General features: G+C 41.2%; 3 protein-coding genes across 4 annotated transcripts in view; 1 reads left to right on the top strand and 2 right to left on the bottom strand.

The window, feature by feature from the left end:
* The window catches only part of slc5a10 (solute carrier family 5 member 10), a 22,377-nt gene continuing 609 nt past the window's right edge, over nucleotides 1-21,768 (bottom strand). Inside the window, exons 3-15 of the mRNA XM_034887768.1 lie at nucleotides 21,008-21,112; nucleotides 20,361-20,420; nucleotides 19,799-19,903; nucleotides 19,557-19,662; nucleotides 19,362-19,442; nucleotides 19,065-19,270; nucleotides 14,862-14,997; nucleotides 5,465-5,572; nucleotides 5,217-5,367; nucleotides 4,882-5,050; nucleotides 1,834-2,049; nucleotides 812-905; nucleotides 1-588 (exon numbers count right to left, since the gene is read on the bottom strand). Coding sequence (XP_034743659.1) covers nucleotides 395-588; nucleotides 812-905; nucleotides 1,834-2,049; nucleotides 4,882-5,050; nucleotides 5,217-5,367; nucleotides 5,465-5,572; nucleotides 14,862-14,997; nucleotides 19,065-19,270; nucleotides 19,362-19,442; nucleotides 19,557-19,662; nucleotides 19,799-19,903; nucleotides 20,361-20,420; nucleotides 21,008-21,112 — 1,731 coding nt within the window. The 3' untranslated portion in view covers nucleotides 1-394. The remainder of the gene's footprint in view (nucleotides 589-811; nucleotides 906-1,833; nucleotides 2,050-4,881; nucleotides 5,051-5,216; nucleotides 5,368-5,464; nucleotides 5,573-14,861; nucleotides 14,998-19,064; nucleotides 19,271-19,361; nucleotides 19,443-19,556; nucleotides 19,663-19,798; nucleotides 19,904-20,360; nucleotides 20,421-21,007; nucleotides 21,113-21,768) is intronic.
* On the top strand, nucleotides 596-17,871 carry LOC117954118 (protein FAM83G). 2 transcript variants are annotated; one of them, XM_034887652.1, is made up of 6 exons: nucleotides 596-613; nucleotides 6,942-7,868; nucleotides 9,799-9,966; nucleotides 10,950-11,074; nucleotides 12,777-14,166; nucleotides 16,473-17,871. In XM_034887652.1, exons 2-6 carry the CDS (start codon nucleotides 7,377-7,379, stop codon nucleotides 16,833-16,835), a joined length of 2,538 nt encoding a protein of 845 aa, XP_034743543.1. In that variant the 5' UTR covers nucleotides 596-613; nucleotides 6,942-7,376; the 3' UTR covers nucleotides 16,836-17,871. The 2 variants fall into 2 exon arrangements, with proteins under 2 accessions (XP_034743543.1, XP_034743533.1); XM_034887642.1 differs by lacking the exon at nucleotides 596-613 and having other exon boundaries at nucleotides 6,492-7,868.
* The window catches only part of LOC117954285 (guanine nucleotide-binding protein G(I)/G(S)/G(O) subunit gamma-13-like), a 24,360-nt gene continuing 23,558 nt past the window's right edge, over nucleotides 20,967-21,768 (bottom strand). The window contains exon 4 of the mRNA XM_034887985.1: nucleotides 20,967-20,983. The gene's annotated coding sequence lies outside the window, so the exon portion shown is untranslated. The remainder of the gene's footprint in view (nucleotides 20,984-21,768) is intronic.

Below are 21,768 nucleotides of genomic sequence, written 5' to 3' on the forward strand. Positions count from 1 at the left end.
GTGACGTTTTGCATTTCCTTCAATGAAAAAACTCCATGTCCATGACTTGTGTCGCCCATAGTTATCTATGATTATGTGTAATTTGATTTAAACAGGAATCTGACTGCAGGTTTAAAACCGTTTTTTTTCAACATTGTCTTTTATTAAAATGATAGGCTACATTTAGAGGTTTGGGGTTGGAGGTTTGTACTCTCTCTGTGTTTTCTAGTTTGAAATGTGATTTTGTTTTGTTTTACACCTGAAGCTACATCTGCAAGATTCATAAGTATTCATGGTAAAATCAGTACAAAAATCACAGTTTGTTTCCCCACCTTCTTGGATCTGGAGTTCATGTTGGAGAGATTGGCAGAGTTCAGCAGGAGGGTTGGACAGGATGATAAATCTGATCCTTTACTCAGGCAAAGTATGCATAGAGAAAAATGTTAATGCTGACCAACAGGATTGCATTGACACAGCAGAACCTGGACCAGAACACACTCTCTTTAACATTTTGAACTCTGGGAGTTGGAGTCTCCTCTGATCGCCGAGCTGCTGAAATACACAATCCTGTCCCCCGACCGCATGTCACCCGCCGGGTCGGCTCAGAGCCTGCAAAACACACACACACACACACGTCAGCTCTGTGTGTGTGTGTGTGTGTGTATGTGTGTGTGTGTGTGTGTGTGTGTGTGTGTGTGTGTGTGCGTGTGTGTGTGTGCGTGTGTGTGTGTGTGTGTGTGTGTGTGTGTGTGTGTGTGTGTGTGTGTGTGTGTTGTGATTATCACATGAGGCCTGGTTTTATGCCAATTGGTGTGCATTTTCAGATTCTTACCCTGGGAGCTACGGTGGCTGACAGAGGACACTTTCTGTAGAGGAATTTCTCTTGTTGGCTCTTCAGTCAGCGTCCACCAGGTCAGGTTACACAACTGGGAGTATAAAATGGAAAAGTATCAACACTGAGCCCCCTGTTTTCAATTTTTATGCTAAGCTAAGCTAAACTGCTGCTGCTGTAGAATATTATTTAACAGACATGTCAATCTTCTCATCTAACTCTCGGCATAAAGCAAAGAAGCGCATTTCCCGAAACGTTTAACTATTCCATTAATGATATTCTGTATTTATGCATAACCAGGGTGGAGGGCGGTGGTTTCACATGTTAAACTCTGTTTGCAAGACAGTCATGCTAATCTGAAGTGTAACTCAGTTTTATTTTTGATTTGATTTATTATTGACATTTGTTCTTAACAATAGTTCTTCATCTTAAATAGCAAAGAGGCACGCACTGATTCTATATATGCAACACAATTCACCTAAATCACATCTTTATTAGTATTAGTTAATAGGATATTTTAGGATATAAAGCCCTGACAAACATTGTGAGTAGTTTTTTTAGTGTGTACAGAGGAGTTTACACCAATCTGCCTATTTTGTAGTTTTGCAGGGCACAATGCAGGTCTGCACATATTCTCTTGAAAGATATCAAAAGGCTGATGTTTGCATTTTGAGTTCACACACAGGCCAGAATAATGCCAGATGTGACAAATGGGTCACAGGCTTTAGCAAGACTTGAAATATGAATTATTGAGTGTTTTTCTTTATTGTGAGCTACAACAGTTCTTCTGTTCTGTAAGATTTAAGTCTTTGGTTGATTGTTGATCTTTAGGATTTAGATAGGCCTGTTCTCTTTGACTGTCTTGCAACATGGAGACAAACCTTTAGATAAAACCTGTTCCATTTCCTCAGAGTTAAATCCTTTTTATTTTTAACAGATAACAATACAGGTGTAGCCACAGTCAATGCATACGTATTACTTCCCTAATGATTCTGTTATTTACTGTATCTGTGTGTACACACCTGTTCTTGGCTGGGTGGCGGTGTGAGCAGTGATACTATGGTAACCACGATAGCAGTGAGCCCACAGAGGAGAATGGCAAAGTGGAGGTAGTGGACGCCCCGCAGGACTGCAGGTGCCAAGTCCTCGACACCACATCTGGGAGGCGGGAAGACAAACTCCAGTACCATCCTACACACACCGACTGCCAAGCCCACCATCAAGCCCCAGAATGCACCCTGAATACACACAAATACACATATATACACATTTAATTACAGGCCTTTCTGCTTTGATATCCTATCGTTAAAAGCATCAGTGTGTTGGGTGTGTTCAGACTTGAAACACTCTCACTTTCCCACCATGATAATCTGTCGTCATTTTGTCACTTAAGTACACACACGTGTAGTGACATAAATAAGTCTCTGTCTCCGTCTTTGTTCAGCCTTCAGCAAAAAATGTGGTCGGTGAGGTTGTTAACACACATAAAAAAATAATCACCCTGTCACAGCACATAGAACAATCATCTGTATCTCTTCTTTACTGCTAATTATATTTTCTCACTTTTCCTCTTCTCTCTGTTCCCATTCCTCACACTCTTTACTCCAAACTACTTCTCTGTTTGGTCTATTTCTCTTTCTTTCTGACGCAAAAGTACTACATGTAAAAAAAATTGTCCATTGACAACTGATGGTCTGTTTTTGTGCTTTTGGTTCATTTAAAAAACATCTAAAATACTATATAAAAATGAATATATACTTTTTTGGATTAAATTCCTAAAAATGTGAAATTCTGGGATTCATGAAAAAGTAGATACATCATAAGACAACTTTTTACAAGTTACATTTGCCTCTCTAGTCCAAAAACTACACACGTCATGTCCCCATTTAAATACTGTATGTATGTATTGTTTGCTCTCTGTATTAAATTTGTCAAAGTGTGTCACATGCTGTGAGGTAATGTGTGCTCTTTGACCCGATGAGTCAACACCATTCAGATCCTTATAGCGATATGCTCACTGTGTTTGAATAAAACATTGTTTGCAGCAGTGCTATGGACCATTTTCAATAACTTTATAATAAGCATGGATTTCGCAAGTCTAAAGATGTTGTATTGCCTTGCTGTGCCCTGCATTGCCATGAACTACTACAAATACTATTGTTCGGTCATTGTTCCATTATCTTTTACTGTGACTGTTATTGACACTATTCCTCTCAACCCCAACCGGCCCGTCAGACTCCGCCTACCAAGAGCCTGGTTCTGAACAAGGTTTCTTCCTAAAAGGGAGTTTTTCCTCACCCCCGTCAAACTGTTGCTTGCTCTGGAGGGAACTACTAAAACTGTTGGGTCCTTGTAAATTATGTGGCCTAGTGTGGTTTAGACCTACTCTATTTATAAAGTGTCTCGAGATAACTGTTGTTGAATTGATACTATATGTAAAATTGAATTGAATTGAAAGTTTAGACGTACTATATATATTTTAACTATGTTAAATTTGGTGTGTAAATGTGAAGGTTTTTAGACATCTAGGTTACCTTTAAGCTGTGTTTGAACCTACAGACTATGGTCAATGGATTACTAAAGCCACAATTAATCCAATGGGAAGCATTAATGTCCGTGCCAAATTTTATGGTTCACACAACTCATCCAATAGTTCAGACAGTTCAATAAAAACTAAAAATGTCAACCTGATGGTGGGTCTAGCTAGAGGAAACGTCAGGGGATCACAAAGATTCCTCCTCTCGGGAACATGAAAGGCTGTACAAAATATCCATGGCAATCTATTCAGTAGTTTTGAGATATTTCCGAATGCATTGCCACATAGGAGCTAGCCTAGCTAAGAACAATGTTATGCAAAAGAGGTGGTTATTTAACCGGCAAATTATCGACTCATTGTTAGTTGTATAAATACCTAAATAGGAAATTGGCCAAACTAACATTCTCCTTCTTGATTTGATTTTTCATTTCTTCTTAAAACCAGTTCATTGTAAACACATTATAATAAAGTAAACTCAAATAAATGCGGTGTAGCATCATTCAGTGTGGAAAAATATGATATTTACATAACAACAGAGGAGAAAATCTTGAGAAAGTCCTCTTAACATTAGTAGTTAAAAGTGTGTGCACAGAGAGCAGACGCACCCAGGACTTTCTCTATTAAAACAGGGATTACATTTTACTTATCCAGTGGACTGGTCTTTACTTGCAGTTGAACAATGTTAAAACAAGTGTTTTAGCTCCGGTCAATACCCAGCAGTATTCTTTTACCTCTCTCTGTTAATCTTTATCTTCTAATAATCACACTTTCTCTCACTTGCACTCTGTTATCAGTAAATCACTTTCACTTATTCAAGTGAAAGAGCAGCAGGGTCATGCTGGTTCCTACTGAGGAAATAAAAAATACAATACACATCATAAAATGAGTGAGTAACACAAAGACATTCATTTACATGGCTCCACACCAAGCAGTGAGGGGCGTTGGCAGCTGGATCCAATGTGAGGCTAATAAAACCACACACCAGTACAGTGTGGGAGAAAGCACACAGAGTGCAGGAAAGCCTCAAAACTCCAGTGTGTTCTCATGATTAGTTTGATTTTCAGAATGGTGTAAACTCTGAATTACGTTTGGTTATGATTACAACAAGATGTATCTTTGTTTCCTGAGTGTGTTAAAAAAGTAATATATCCTTGAAGCAGCCCAAAAAAGGTTGTGGAATGAGATTTAATTGTGTTAATTTGTATCATATAATACTCGTGGACCTTTTAGTTTCTGACTATAAGTAGTGCTGTAATGATTAGTCGATTATTGGATTACCCAACTGACAGAAAGTAATTGATTTTCAAATTATGTCAATGTTGTTTAAGTCAATAATTGAAGAAAAATGCCAAACAATCACTGATTCCAGCTTTACCAATATGAGGATTTGCTGCTTTTTTCATTTTTGACCAATTAAGAAGGTTGGTGGCCACAGTGTGTGAATGGTTAATGGTTCCTGTAATCTGTAAGGTTGTTAGTTGTTAAGACTAGAAAAGCGTTATATAAATACAGTCCATTTACACTGACATGTTACCTGCTCATTGGTCCTCTTCCAGAAGATAGCCAGGGTGAAGACGGCAGTGACGGGTGGCGCGAGGCAGCTCGTCACTGACTGGATGTAAACATACAGCTGGCCGCTATTGGCTGACTGCAGGATGGGGATCCACACCACACTCACCACTATCAAGATCACAGTCACAATCCTGGAACAAAGAGTACATCACTTTGTCTAAGCACTCTCTTTTTACTTTATGGATCCTGGTATTTAAAGGTTCACCCTCCATAGCATGACCATATGTCAGCTGGCACCATCCAGGGTCAAGGACAGATGTTCTCTGACCACTGGCCCTCCATCTGTGAGTGACATACCTGCCGACCAGTAGCAGCTCTCTCTCTGAGGCCCGTTGGCGATATTTCTTCCAGATGTCCATGGTGAAAAGTGTAGAGCTGCTGTTAAAGATGGAGGTCAGTGATGACATCAGTGCAGCCATCATCACTGCTATCATAAGCCCACGCAAGCCTGTAATACATGACACAGATGAACACATGCATGCAGGTAAAAAAAATAGAAAGTGAATCAAAGCCGGTGACACATTTACAAATGACAGTATTCTCACCACTTGGCATGAGTTCAATGACCAGTTTGGGAAAGGCGATGTTGGAGCATCCCACCTCAGCTCCACACACTCGCACACACTCTTCTGGATCCACACATCCTACAGTGTCTGAAATATGAACTAACAGGTCATTTACACACAGGGGTGGAATAAGTAACACAATATTGTACTCATGAAGAATTTGTGTTTCTTTGCTCTAATTTCTACTTATGCAGAGGTAAAGGATCTGGAGTAATATACAAGCACAAAAGTAACTTGTTTATTTAGCCATTAGATAATTTAAATTAAACTACATTATTGGTATTCTATTCTCAGTTAATTATTATGATTATAAATGACTAAATTACAATCTTTCCCCCCAAAACAACATAAACTACATTGTAACTGTATAATAGTGTAACTGTTACATAATAACACACATTTTTTCATGGGACATCAGATTTATGGCAAGAAGTGTCCACCAGTAATTCAACTGTGATCTGCGCACAGTGATTTCAAAAGATCACAATACAACCGTTTTAAATATAATTTATTTCTTAGACAGTTCAACAATCTAAGAAAATAGGTCAAAGGTGACTCAGACCCAGGGTCATCTGTTTCTTAGGTGGATCTCTATCTACCAAACTTGACCTCATAATCTAAAAATAAACATTGATGCAGACATTGATTAGTTATTTCTCAATGTTTCTGCACTGGAAATCCAGCAGACCTTCACAGTTACACAAGTCTAATGGTATGATTAGCGAAAGTTTGGCATCTGCACTGCAATGAACCAACTACTTTCACCTTCTTGATTTGATTTTTTTTCTTTTTTCTTAAAAACAGTTTAAACTAGCTTAATAGGCCTACCAGAATATGCAACAGATAATAAAAACACAAAAAGTACCATAGTTAGTTAGTTAATACACTGTCTTTTGTAAATGTTCTGTTTTGGGAGGAAAACACTAATTTCTCTCCCTATGTCCCAGCAAAAGGGTGGAGTTAACAGCCTCTCTTTCCTGCCCAATTACCGGACACTCCGCCTTTCTGCCCTCCGGTGACAGAGCTTCCGTTGCCGAATTCCAGGGGCAGACACATACCGGCAACTCCACACTATACGCTGGACCTCGATGAAGTTTCTGTCTGCACGAACGTTTTGGAAAATACGGCAAGACAAACCGAGGTGGACTCGGAACCAGTGAAAGTTGAGACACGTACGCTAACTGTCTATGCACGTAAGCGCCACGTTATTGATGGAATATTACCGACTTTTTTGTTTTTGGGGAGCTCAACAGTTGCCATTTTTTGGTGCTTTGAACAACTGTAAACTGGCAGGCAGACGCTTCAATTACAACAAAAAGAAGAAAAGTGACTCGTCAGCGCAACAGTTAGCTTGACTCACCAACAGTTTCAACACTTAGCTAGTCTATAAAGGAGGATTCATGACTTATTTCTCTATCTCAAGTACGTGTTCCGCTTTGATTTGACTCACTGCTAGACACACACGCATAACATTCATCAACCCACACAGCTGCCCGCCTCCATATGTCTGCCGGGCCCCGAGGCTGGAGCAGCTGAACCGGGTAGCCGCTGGATTCCCCCGGACCCTTTCAGGTGAAAGGCGTGGCGCAGGGCGGGTTGCTTTGTCGCTCAACACCTGAGAGTGTGTGTGTGTGTGTGTGTGTGTGTGAAATGAGAGTCTGCGTTGAGGAACTGTTCTAGCGGTTTATTATTCCCGTCAGATGAAAATCTTGTTTGTTAGGGATCTGTTCGTTACCTCACGGGCCCAGGTCACGCGGACACGTTATGGACCGTAATGACACATTGTACTTTTTCGAGGTTTGACCCTACGAACCGACGACTGGAAACAAACTGGGTCAGAGTGGTTTTGGTACTTAACTATTTGTTGACCGGTGGATAATATATCGAGGCCATGGCGTTGTCTCAGATCCAGTGTCTGGACAACCACCACGTGAACTGGCGCGTGAGCGAGGGAAAACCGGAGTTTTTCTACAGTGAGGACCAACGGTTGGCGCTCGAGGCTCTAGTCACCGAGGGCCGCGATGCATTCACGCAGTACATCCAGGAGCGTGGCGTCCGGGATTTCCTCTCGGAACCTGAGCTGGAGCGGATTGCACACTCAGTGGAGGACTACCGGCCTGGATATGACCATCATCAGAAGCCAGAGACCCCAGGGCCGGGTAACCTCACCCCGGGGTCCGGGGAGTTTGGAGGAGACGGTGAGGTGTCGCTCCAGTATTGGCCAGATCGCTCGGAAGCCTCAGTGGCGGAGTTGGACCTCGGCTGGCCCGATGCCATTTCATACCGGGGGGTCACGCGCGTGACCGTGTACACCCAACCTCCAACCGAAGGGCACACGCACATCAAAGAGGTGGTGCGCAAGACCATTGCATCAGCGCAGAGGGTAGGTAGTGAAGAAGAGGATGCATGGCGTTATAAATCCTGCTGGGGTTAATGAAGTTCAGGGGACCTCCACCTCATCAGAAACACCTCAAAGTTTAATTTAAAAGAAATCTAAAAACACTGCACACAAAGTAATCCAGACAAATCAAACTAAATATCATTGTGTAACATGCACTTTTTTGGTCAACTGTGTCAAGAGGCGTTGATTCAACCGTTTTTTTGTTTTGTTTTGTTTCATTATAATGTATAGTGCTTATAGAGTTTTAATCTTTCATGTATGTAGCATTAACATGTGGTAGACAAATCAAATGAATTATATGTTATGTACGACCAGTTACAAAAACACCACAGCATATGTACCAAAGCACTGAGTCAAGATTCTAGAGTAATAGTCTCAACTAAAAAATAAGGTTGTATTTATTGCATGGCTATTGAATGCACCACAATGCATCATGGCTTTTTATTAGTTTTCTGGTTGGTCAGTGAATGTCTGACACAGTAAAGAAAGGAGTTTATAAGCAGAGATATTCGGTTATTGCTGAAATGGTTAGTTATTTGATCGGGAAGAAACAAATCTGTAACTATTTTGATAAAGTGTTAGTCATTTTTCAATTAAAAACACCAACTATTCTGTAGTTACAGTATCTCCGATGTCAGGTTTTGTAGTTTTCTCTGTCATATGATTGTGGCCTGCATGCATTTGTGTTATGAACTGTTCATTGATTCATCAAGAAAACAATTGGCAGGCAGATTAATTAATAATGAAAAAACTATCAGATGCAGCCCTAAATTGAATTTTGTTTACATTGTTTTATGTTAAATTATTGTCAGATTAAGAATGATTGTTAAGATAAGAGGTTTGACTTCTTTTGTTGTTTCTCCACAAAAACCGCTGACAGCATTGCAGTTATGCACAAGGCTCAATCATATCTACTAAAAAATAATCTGATATGGGTTTCTTTGGACTGCATTTAATCCAGTGTCTCCCTAATTTACACCTCATTATCTGCCTCTGTCTTGTTTTACAAACCTTCTTCCACTTCTTTTCTCACGCTTGGCACACTCACACAACAATGTTTTAATAAAACCTGTCTGATCTTGACACGCCAGTGGAAAAACAAAAGGCTCTGATGTCAGTGAATAGGTTACATGCCAGAACCCCCTACACAACCTTTACCTCTCACATACATGAATTCTGGCACATGCACATATAAAAGCCTTGATGTGCCTCAGGGCAACAAAATACTTTAATGAATTAGACCCGGTTCCAGAGTGAAATACTTTCTCCTTGCTTGCAAGGCACTACACCAACAACAAACTGCTCCCTATGTAGGGGTTGTGTAGTATTTGCTTTAAATTCTACTGCTTTAAATTACAATTTATCTTATTTTACCGTCTATTTTTTCTAGACTTAACAAGACCATGTTTTATCCTTCAAGTATAACAACAATAAAGTTGAATTGAAATGTTATGGTACTGTATTCTAACCTCAAGGTTCACTAACTTGCTTTTTTCCAGAGCTATTTTCTTGACCATCTTATTTTCTAAATTCTCCTTTGGGACTGAACTCTGTCTAGTTTTAAAATTTAAACTGGGTCAGGTGAAGAATGAATAGACAGTGCTGTGTGAAGAATACCATGCTGTCACTAGCATTGTGTTGAACCCACACTGTCTGGACACTTGGCATTCTGTCACCACTCTGCAATGCAATCTTTGTTTCTTGCAGCCTCTCAATGGAACATCTATGTTCCGATATTCTTTGTCTTTGAGGCTTTAATTGACTTTTTACATGCAGTTTTCATAAGAGCCCAGCTTCCTTTGATGATATAATGGGTGTAATATTGTTAAATTGAAACCTCCCTCACAGACCAGGAAACACTAACGCCATAAACGATTTCCTCTGCGTGTTTTCTTTGTGTGCGTGCGTGTAGGTGATAGCCGTGGTGATGGATGTGTTTACAGACGTGGATATCTTTCGAGACCTGCTGGATGCTGCCTACAAACGCAAAGTCCCTGTGTACATAATCATTGACACGGCTGCAGTCCCCTGCTTTCTTTCCATGTGTGGCAGAGCTGATATGCACCGTGGACACCTAAAGGTATTTATACAGACACACACACCCACCCAGATGATGTTTTGATTAGCTCGGAGTTAAGCTAGTTGGACAGATGTCTACTCTTGATAACTACTGTATATACTAACATAAAACTGTACATTTTAAAAATCTCCAGTTCTAACATTTAAAAAAAAAAGTGTTTCATTTAATAATACATATATTGCTATATTTGAAAGAAGGGCACGTGATTGATGTAGGTGAAATAGATTTTTGCCAACACACCTTGAGAAGGTGCATGCACCAGCTAGTTGTTTTGCCGTAGGGGGAATTTCTTTGGTATTCCTTGCATCTCTGACAGTAACTGGTCTAGGCATTTAAAAGACAATGTTTTAATGGGGGGTTTCTGAATGCTTTAGACCAGGAAGACACTCAGTACGTTCCTGTCTCTCCTGCCTTTAGGCAATTAGATAAACCGTGCACACTCTCACTTTACTCTTTGTAACACGCTTCTCTTTCATTTCTCCTTCTTCCTTTCCCACAGCCTCCACCGCCTGACCTCGCCTATCTTTCAACCTCTTTCTTATCTGCCATCTCTGCGGTAATTAGGAGCATTTGCGACTCCTGTGCTTAGTGCTCTCTGTGAGATTTCGCACAGAACATTTATTCACGAGGTAATGCTCGGCCAAGAACCACACCCTTATCACAGCGCAAAAGACAAACATCACAGGGTGTGTCCTACAAGCATGTACATACATAGATACAGCCTGTGCCCTAACCTGTAGAGCCAGCCAGCACAATATCATTGTGGTGTCAAAAGAGAGGAACTGTTCTGGAGCAACAAGAAAACTCATTCTTTTCTGTCCCCCTAATCTCATAGGGCTTTTATTTCCCTTTTAACCACCAAAAACCTTTCTCCCATCAACACAAAAATCCCCAAGAGTATCTCTTTACATAGCATTTATCCTGTGTGTATGTGTGTGTGTGTGTGTGTGTGTGTGTGTGTGTGTGTGTGTGTGTGTGTGTAGAATCTGCGTGTCCGCTGCTGTGGAGGTGTGGAGTTCTTCACACGGTCAGCACAGAAGGTGCGTGGAGCACTGAGTGAGAAGTTCCTCCTGGTAGATGGAGACAAAGCTATCTCTGGCTCATATAGGTGAGCAGTGTGCTACACAGTATGTTGTGAGTGTGCACGAACTCTGCACACTTCTGCATATTGTTTATTTGTGTATTTAAAGCTACTCTAATCAATGTTTTAATTTGCTGTGTGACGAGTGAAAGGGGTCACACGAAGAGACAAACCTTCGCACCTGCCCAGCGCCAAACAGCAGACAGATAAAGCTAGTAGCAGGGAGTAATGTGTCTGCTGGATGTGTTAATAGGCAACTGTCAGCTGACTCGTTCGTCATACCTACTGGCCCACTGAGGTGAATAGGCTGACATTGTTGCAGCATGCAGACTTTTATCTGCCAATGCCATTTTTTGTGAACTAGGCAGACCATCCACAACTATAACGTTCACCTTAACACACACGCACATTTAGTTTTGTCACTGTCATCTACAGTTACATATTTACCAATACATATTGAAGGGAAAAGGGAAATCATGAGAAGAGTACAATGTGATGCATGCCCACTGGTGTAATGATTAAGATAAAATAAGAAGCCTTTTCACACTAATTTACAAATACAACTACTAAATTACGTTTTCCCCTGCCAACGGTGCTTAAATAAAACTATATTGCTAACATCAATATATAACTCAAGACAAACAACAACATTCTTTCAACATCCATCGTAAAATAAGTGCAGGTAATTGAGATCATAAATATTTTGCATAGTTATTAAAAAAATTATAATATAATGCACAGATCAATATAATGGATTGTAAAAGCACTAATAAGAAATGGGAATTTGGGGCCAGAGACTTTATAGGCCAATGTACACAATAGACGCAGCCAAGCAGGCGGGCGCAAATGTGACGTCATGAGAGCGCCGTAACTGTAACCGTAACTCCCTGTCGGTATCATAGACCGTTAATATTAACACGATCCGTTCCGCCGGCACGATCTGTCCTGCGCATGCGCAAGATATTTGTGCATATACTGTATAAATATATTATATAATATTATATTGCATTACATAACCGTGTGTCAATTTCTTGCTACTGCAGCAAATGAATCGCCCCTTGGGGACAAATAAAGGTTTTGATTGATTGATTGATAACAATTTCACGTTATATAATATACTAAATAGAACGGGCAGCAGCATTGATCAGATGAACAATTTTGTCGGATCAAGCCTTTCATTCACCATATAACAACTCATCTAAACCCAGTAACTCTATAGTGACTTGCTGTCACTCTGAGAGTCCTCGTTCAGGCTTCCTGTTTCCGCCTTGTCGCGCCAAAGGAAAAATAGTGTTGTGTGCCGTCTGGATGCGCACTCAATCTACGTCATATTGGCGTGTGCCCGCTTGGATGCGTCAACTGTAAAACAGCTCTTGTGTGTAGATTTAGAGTCTGCATGGCCTTTGGAAAGAAACAATTCATTAGTCTGGTGGTTTGTGTTCTGATGGACCTTTAGCATCTCCCTGAGGGCAGGAGATCAAAGAAATGGTAGCCTGGGTCAGAACTGTCTTTAACTATGTTTTTGCTCTGGAAAGGTAGCGGGTGTGTGCAATATCCTGAATGAGGGGAGAGGACACTTGTACAGGAAGTGTATGCTTAATTATGATTAAACCATAAACTACGCTTTTTCAGTAAGAGTTATGACATAGAAGAAGTCTGAGCACCTGTCAAATAAGCACATTAATAGGGGAGTCACTGAATTTATGTTTCCATGTCTGCCTTATTCCAGCTTCACCTGGACCTCATCTCGTTTGGACCGTAACCTCATCACTGCGATCTCAGGACAGGCAGTGGAGACTTTCGACCTGCAGTTTCATGAGCTTTACCTCGGGTCCAGAGGTGTGTCTCTCAACCACGTCCCCATGGTAGATGAACCAATCCCTGACCCGATCCCTCACGTGGCTCCAGCTCCGGTGTCAGCTGCTGTTGCTAGAAAGCTTATCAATCCCAAATATGCCCTTGTTGCCGCGGGAAACCACACAAGTCCAGCTCCTTCCGACCAGAATTCAACCAACAAGAATCCCACTCAGCTAAAGACTACAAAAGACCGTCTTAAGCATGTCATTGAAGAGCCACCCTTACATCCAGGATTAGCCCATCTGGAGAAAGTGTACCTGGTCAAGTACCTGCCCACCTGGCCAGAGCCAGACCCACCAAGCGACGTGATTGGCTTCATCAACATTAGGGATGAAAAGCGAGCTAATCAGGTTCACTTACAGAGGTCAGAGAGGTTTGAGACCAGCCAGGCTATACGCTTTAGCGCACCACTAACGCTAGTTCAACCACCGACTGAGGTACCTGCAACAGTTCTGGATTTAAACGCTACAGGAGCAGCAGAAACTCTCTCTGGGAATACAACAGCAGAGGCTTCTACTCCTGTGAGTCCAACCAACCAACAGCTCGAAAAGCCAATGCACACAGCTCCGAACATAGACCAAACTGATGCAACAGATTCCAGGGAGCCTTCTCAGCAGCCCAACACACCTTTAACACAGGACACACACAAACCAAATGCACCATCCCCATCTGATGTTACCGCTGATTCACAACCAACAGACCCTGCTGAACAAACTCCAGACATTCAAACTGCAGCACCTCCTGTTCCTAAACGCCGCACCCTGCAGCTAGTCATTGACCCCGCCCCCTCAGAGCAGCCTGGCCATCCACAGGTCATTTTGATCAAAATGGACGAATTGGAAAGTCTGGATGGCTTCAACAAAAAGGGAACCCGGGAGGATCTGCCACCAGGCCGTGGCCGCATAACATCAAAGGCTGACAGCAGCGACTCGGTCAGCACCGGCGAGGGCAGCCAAGACAGCACAAAGGTCATGTGTGACCGAGCAGCCAATGATGGTCCTTCAAGCACCTCCACAGCATCAGAAGAGGAGTTTTATGAATGTCCCCAGCCAAGGCCAAGTGACGCGTTGACCAACGGAGTGACAACAGGGTCAGGGCGTGGGCATCGCCAAGGGGACGGATTCAACATGATGGCACGCCTCTCCCAGAGCATGCTGGATCTGCGGGAGCCCAGCCAGTCAGACGACAGCAATGCCCTCATCCGCGAATCACAGCAGCTCCGCAGACAAGGACACGCATCACCGCATAGGCACATAGGACAGGTATTATGTTATATAGGACAGTATTCCAATCCTTTGGTCTTGAAACTATTAGTTGATCAATAGCTTAGTCAGTTGACCGATAATTCATGGCCAGAAATTAATAAGTTAAGTCAATTATCGAGCAAAAATTGCACACATTTGCTCATTCCAGGTTGTCAAATGTGACGGTTTGCTGGTTTTTCTGTTCTGATTATAGACTGTTGTCCGTTAGCCTGGCTGGTTTTTGTAATGGTCATTGGTAATGTTCTCTCACATTTTACAAACCAAACAATCACGCGGTTACTTGAATTGAAATAATCAACAGATGAATTGATACTAAAAAAGAAAAATGTATTGTCAACATGCTGTTTCTCTGTTTTATACAGTATAATTGTAAATTGAACATCTTTCGGTTATGGTTTTATTAGTTGCAGCCGTAGACAACACTGACAAAAAGATGTTGAGACAAAGCTAGTCTTAATCTGAATTTCTTTTTAAATGACACACACACACGTACACACACACACACACACACACACACACACACACACACACACCGCCGTATGTTAGTTTGTTACAAGATTTATATAAATCCCACTTAAAATGGGTGTGTTTCACCATAATAGTCTAAACAAGTTACTACCTGCTTACAGTTAACATGTCATTCCTCTGTCCTTATTAAAGGTGTGTGTCCGCCCACATGGGTGTGCACGCACCTGGATAGAGAGCTCGGCTGATCATGCCAGGGAGGATGATGAAGACGAAGGGGAGCATCTTCAGATAGGCAGCCAGGATGGATGCTCCTTTCACATGACTCATGTTCTTAGCAGACAGGGACCGTTGTACAATTACCTACATAAAGAGAAACACAAATAATAATAAAAATAATAATAGTGCTAACTCAATTTATACAATGCTTTTCAAAAGACATTAAAACAATTATTGTATAGTGTAATGAAATAAACACAAATAGGATTAAAATAAAGTGCATTTTTACAGATAACATTTAAAAGAACAGATGCTGTAAAGCACAGAATAAAAAGAATTTAAGAAAATGCCATTCATATGTTTCTAGAAGAGGTGTTAGGAAATATAGTCAAGAGCCCGCCCCCCTTTTTTTTTTAACTGACTCTAAAACACACTGACTACTGAAAAGTAAAATTGGTGTTCTACACAATCTTCTATGGGATCTTGTGAGCAGCCTTGCTTTGGCATTCTGAACTAGTTGAAGCTTGGATAGGTTGTATTTACTCAGACAGGAATCAAGAGAGTTACAGTTGTCCAATCAGGATGGGATAAAGCATGGATTGCATTAAAAATGTAAATATTTGTGGATATTTCAAAAGAGGATAAAACCATTTTCAGACATATTTGTGGTCCATGCTCTGTAGCCATTGCACATAGCATTGGTGCTGGAGCCTTGGTAGCAATCTGACCCATTATGTTGTTAAGTTAAGGCTAACTAGACTTTGACAGTGGAAGATGATTAGCTTGCTAACATCAGCACGGATTTATATAGACTTCTATTTATACAGAATATATAGATTTATATTTACTTTTCATTGCTGTTATTTCAAACTACTATCACAGTGTGAAGCCAGTGTGAAACGGGGCTTAGTATGCAATAGAATTCTTGAATGTTAACGACTTACACGTTCCAACTGACAGTAAGCCCAGGGCTAGTAGAAGTGCAGTGTGAATTGTACAGCCTTGGGCTTCTGGTTAACTGTATTGTCAATCCACTAAGCTAAAAGAACACAGTGTGAAAAGCCCTATGGCATCATTTGAATCAAAAGAGTATCATCTTTTTTTTACATATACGTGAGCATATACTAAGTGGAACATAGCAAAGGGCTGAGCATTGTTCCCTGAGGTACCCCATGTTCTAAATGGGTAGGCTAGGATTTACTTTGACCAATGTAACCTGCATGTACGTGGCCCTTTTGTGATCTCTATGTTGTTCTTACGACAGATGAGGCAGGAGATGGTGCTGGATTTTCTGCTTTACCTTGTGTGTTCTGTACCTTTAACAAAAAGACAGGACATAACTTTTGTGGTCGCTACATCTGGTTAGATCCTCTCCGGTCATATCAGTAACAGCTCTGGCCAGAGCATGCACGCACATACCTTTGTCATCAAGCTGACCATGTCCACAAACACAGTCACACTCAAAAAACACAGGCGGGAGGTAAAATCCCCAAAATAAAAGATTTAATGATAGTAAGGACATTTTGGTGAAATACATAAGACAGTCTAGAGACCATGTGTAACTCTTCTGGCTTTCATGATGCCATACTCATCTCTCTCTGCTTCTTCTCTCTGTCTAGTTGTTCCAGACCTCAAAATCTCAAGGTCTTGATGCCCGACAAAGAGGACCTAAAGTTATTATTGCCAAACCAGGAAGTTTTCACCGCCCCACCCGAGCAGCTGTCCCTGTGATTGGAGGACACCGCTACTGGCAGGGTCAAATGCTGCAGCCTAACTCGCGTGTAGAAACACGTTCCGGCCGGTCGCCACGGCGCCATAGCCCAAATTACCGGAAAACTGATCAAGCCACGCCACAGCAGCCAGCCAACCCAACAGGGTTACTAGGAATATCTTTATCAAAACTGAGCAATTTTAGACACTTGAGGCCACGAGTTGGAGTCCAGCAGAAGAATGCGTCTCAAAATAACAAGGCCGACCGGTAGAACTTTGGGCCAGCACAGCTACACAAGGAGGATTGTTGACACAGACATCCTGCTTAGAAAGTGGTGACTCTTTGGTGTGGAATCTTCTCTGGCTATCTCTGGCATGCGTGTCATTTCCTTTCTTTGAACCCTTAGGCTCAGCAGATATATTTAATTGGGATTTTTTGACTATGTCAACAAGAGTTGGCAGTGTGATCTGATGATTTGTTTTAAGAGGTATTGGCTGTAAATCACATCAACTTTAAAACCAATGCTTCATGGCGAGAAGTGTCTGACTGGAGGGTTTCAGTAGTGTCTGGGAGGGGTAATGAATTTAAGAAGCTTTACTGATACCTGGGAGGAAATAAACCCACCCATTTTTTAGCAGGAATCTTTGAGTTTGAGTTTAGTTATGCTAAGGTTTCCACCAGAGGTAGGGTATTTTATGCATGATAACCAGTCAGCTGTTGGTCAGCTGTGATAGTCTGCCTTACCAACTCAAGCCCTTCAGTCATCTTAACAATCCTATGAACAAATATTGTTAATTAGCTCAATTGCTTTTCACTATAAAATGTATTTTTCCAAATTCATCTACTTAGATGCGGGGTATCTGTGACATGAGAGATCAGATGATTATGTCTCGCCTCTGATATTACAGTCAGGCTCTCGTGTTGATACTGTACCACTGTGATTGGTTACTGTTGGTGTTAGGGTAGGGCTTTGGTGTTGATAACTGGTACAAATGCGATTTTAAACACTGATGTGGGACCAAAAGTAAATGTTGTAAATAAAATAAAAATACAAGTTGTTGCTGACTCAGCTCTGTTGTTGCCTCAGCCAGGTCGGGTAAATTAACAGTTGACTGAAGAATCATGCAGGAGTTAACGTCTCATTATTCCAGGAAAGTTCATCATAATGAAAGAGAAAGTACATAACCTAAACCTATAGCATCTTCACCCAGACTATTCTGGAAATAATCCAGAAGTGTTGGATCATAGTGTGTTTGTACAGGGAAGTATTTTTAAGCATGGATGCTTTTTTCCCAAAGACTACAGAATAAAATCGTGGTAGCTTTTAGGTTTCTCAGGGGATTTTTGAAGTGCTGAGATTTGCGGATGCAGCCAAATTATTAGAATGGAGTGCTGTATGGTATAAGTAGTATGAACAAAACCAAACAAATTATACAATGAGATTGATAACCACGGTGCCTTGCTATTCCATGAACTACAACAAAGAACTACAAAGAACTGCTACAAACTACTATTTTTTCTACCTTTTGTTATTTCCAATCTTCATTCTAACCCCAACCGGCCCGTCAGACACCGCCTACCAAGAGCCTGGGTCTGTCCGAGGTTTCTGCCTAATAGGAAGTTTTTCCTCGCAACTGTCGCACTGTTGCTTGCTCTGGAGGAAACTACTACAACTGTTGGGTCCTTGTAAATTCTGGAGTGTGGTCTGGACCTACTCTATCTGTAAAGTGTCTCGAGATAACTCTTGTTATGAATTGATGCTATAAATAAAATTGAATTGAATTGAACGGTCAGTAGTCGAAACAATTTCATCACAAGGTTAATTTAGTTGCTCTTTCTGGAGATTGAGTACTTCTCTATTCTTTCCTAGAGAGAGGACAAAGACAGACTAAGAATCACCCCAAAAAAAAGTTGGAAATAAAAATTAAATTTTTGGTACCTTCCTTCATCAACTTTGACCGAATTGCACCTTTTGAAGTTGAGTAAACATAATTATTTCTGTAAAATTTACAAACACTTTGGTCAGGATCACAAACCACTGGGAGCAAAGTGGGGATATTACTGCATGCCTGTGTCCACAGATGGGGGGTCAAAAACAACTGTAAAGAAACTGGCATAAGAAGCTGGCAACATAGCCAGATTTTAAATTGATCTTTACACGTTAGACATGCAAAGATAAGTGAAAATCGTCCCCGTCCAATGCACCCGTCTCATGTTATAGATGTGCTAAGTATTTTTCACTGCCAAAACTATTTAAAAGACAGCACTAAAAAACCTTTGTTTATTTTTAATGATAAAATCATTCTCAAAAGTGCCCATGGAAAACCTATTTAAAGATTAATTTATGAGATTCATTTTGGTAAAAAATGTAAGTTTTCCTAATTTACTTTAATTCAGTGAGTTTTTTGGAGGCATATGTCTAGTGGCCATTAAAGGAGCTGCACTCTAAGCTATGTCTGCAGCAGTGTGTGTGTGTGTATATATATTTATATAGATGTACCTGGTCAGTGCACCAGTACCAGGTGGCCAGTATGGTGACCCCTAGAGTCATGCCGGGCCAGGGCAGGTCTCCAGTGACGGCGTCTCTGAACAGGTGCATGGCATCCTGCCGTGGCAGGTGGCAGGTACTGTTGGGAATGATCTTACTGGGCACCGCCATGCTGTACGCACGCTCCAGGTTGCTGTAGCCACCAATTTCCTTGAAGGCTGTAGTTGGGGAACACAACTCCAACTATAAAATCCTTAAAAAGAACCGCAGCTGTTGCGTTTGTTTCTAATTTACAATAATTGTACATACCAGTGATTGTTAGGATGATTGCTCCTATAATCATGATTAAGGTCTGTAGAGTGTCGGTGTAGATGACAGCAGCAAGGCCTCCTGAAGGCGAGTGAGGGTGTGTTATGGGAATCTTTTTGATGTGTTTAAATATCAGCAACATGAAAGTACTTTTACAGGATGTAATTGTTTAAATGTGTATGGTTGTTTGCGTACCTGCAATAGTGTAGAGAGCAGTGACGACCAGCATGAGGACAGTGGACAGGTAGAGGTTCCATCCCAGACACACCTGAACAAACAAGGCTCCAGAGAACAGGTCAGTCTGGACACGGAAACATAACACATCTGTCAACAATGCCAGCAAAGATTCAATCTCATAGATGATGTTAAAGGCTGGAAAGCTGATGCAGCAAAATAGTGAGTGTGATGCTGAGTCATTGTGTGTGACTTTGTCGTACGGATATCTTTGTGAAGACGGACAACAGAAGAGAGAGGACAGCAAGGTAGGTTCTGATCCTCTCTCCTCCGAAACGACGACCCAGGTACTCCGGCATTGTCACGATCTGAACACACACAAACATGCACGCACGGACAAACACACACACACACACACACACACACAGACACACACATTCAGCACATTGCAGCTACACAGAGGAAACTCTGTATGATCTGCTAATTAGCAGCTGGTTAATTTCAAGCAGTTAATTTTTGCATGTAACATTATTTAATAATGGCACAAAAGTCCTCACTGAATTGTAGTTAAGTGAAAACCATTTTTTGTCAACACTTCCCTTATAATTTTGTACCAACTGACACAAGTAGTGTGTTTGTGTGTGTGTGTGTAGTGTGTAGTGTTGTGGAGTGTAACACCCTGTTGGGGAATTTTCGAGGCGGGGAATGCTGGTTAGGGGAATGTCTCTTGGCACCTAAATGTACCTGCTGAACCAGCCTTAACAAGCAGGGATGCACGCGTTTGTGTGTGTGTGTGGTTGTGTTTGTGTGTGTATACAAACTAACCCCTGAGGAGATGTAGACAGGCACAAATACCCAGGCCAGAGCCAGCAACACATAGGTGGCCTAAGACAAAGAGGGAAAAAACACAGACAGAGGACCGGGAGGTTTGACCAGATGGTCCACATCAGTCGCATCAGGAGAAACCCTTATCCTAATCTTCTGGGTCAAACTGAGTTAAAACTAAAACTTTAAGTGCTCTGCATGTGCACGCTTTAGCTTGCAGTATTGCTTTGACTTGAGCCTCATGTTCTTAACAACACAAATGTAATACAGCTTGATATTAAAAACGTTCTGCCGCTGCCCCCTGCAGCGGCCTGCCTGCAACAGCCACTGAAGGAAGGTCAATTTTATGTCTTTGGTTTGGAAACTCTCAACAGTAACTAGATAAAATTATTATTTTATTATTGTAGCTCTATGTTGTGTTTTACACTAATAGTTTGTCTACACAGCCCTATTAAAATAAGACAAACCACAAAAGAAATAACATGTGCAGTACATGGATTAGGAGGGTAGATCTGCTTTATTCCAGACTATAATGTGTTGCTATTAATAGATACATTAGTATTGCATCTCGTAATGTTTTGTTTATTAGACAGGTGTGTGTTTGTGTGTGTGTGTGTGTGTGTAGTGTAGTGTGTGCGCACACTCACATTCCATTCAAAGCCAGCGACAGCGATGCCTCCTGCGGCTCCGGTCCCAGCCAGACCGATAAACAAACCTGAGCCTTCTGAACTGGCAAAGAGAGACGCTGCAATCTGTGTGATGGAACAAGTATTGTTTGAGTTCAAATGCCATACAAAAATGCAAAAATACTCTGTTACACGTAAAAGTACTGCATTCATAAGCTTACCTAACAGCTACTTAAAGTATCAAATGTAAAAGTACTTGTTCTGCAGAGAAATGGCTAATATATTATCATGCATTAATGTATAATCCTCATTTTACAGTTCTAGCTAAGCTGATCTAGGAGGAGCTAGTTTTAACTACTTCATTTAGTTTAGTCTAGTGGTTCCCAATCTAGGGGTCGGGCCTCCTCCAAAGGGTCACAAGATAGATCTGAGGGGGCCTGAGATGAATAATGGGGCAAGAGAGAAGAAAAAACCAAATTCTGAGACAGACTTGGAATCGTCACAATCGAGCCCAAACCAGAAACTGCTTTTTCTGTGAGGGTGTCACAACCTGAAAGGTTTAGGAACAGCTAATTTAATCTTTGTCAATGTGTTGTATTTTATAAGATATTTACATGTTCAAAAAAAGGAATAAAGGAAAAAAGTAGAATAGTTCCGTCTAAACTGTAGTGGAGTAGAAGTATAAAGTAGCATTAAATGGAATCCACAAATTACACATCGGGTATAAAAGAGCTTAGTGGTATTTGCAGATTATTAGGAAAAGCTTCATCCAACTACAGTAG

Source organism: Etheostoma cragini, chromosome 2 (assembly GCF_013103735.1).
Source record: "Etheostoma cragini isolate CJK2018 chromosome 2, CSU_Ecrag_1.0, whole genome shotgun sequence".
Classification (NCBI taxonomy): Eukaryota; Metazoa; Chordata; class Actinopteri; order Perciformes; family Percidae; genus Etheostoma; species Etheostoma cragini.

Excerpts from the sequence above, each read along its gene's own strand:
- LOC117954118 (XM_034887652.1), top strand. The coding sequence starts at position 7,377 with ATGGCGTTGTCTCAGATCCAGTGTCTGGACAACCACCACGTGAACTGG. Across the intron at positions 7,869-9,798 it reads CCATTGCATCAGCGCAGAGG|GTGATAGCCGTGGTGATGGA; the intron begins GTAGGTAGTGAA and ends GCGTGCGTGTAG. Across the intron at positions 14,167-16,472 it reads CGCATAGGCACATAGGACAG|TTGTTCCAGACCTCAAAATC; the intron begins GTATTATGTTAT and ends CTCTCTGTCTAG.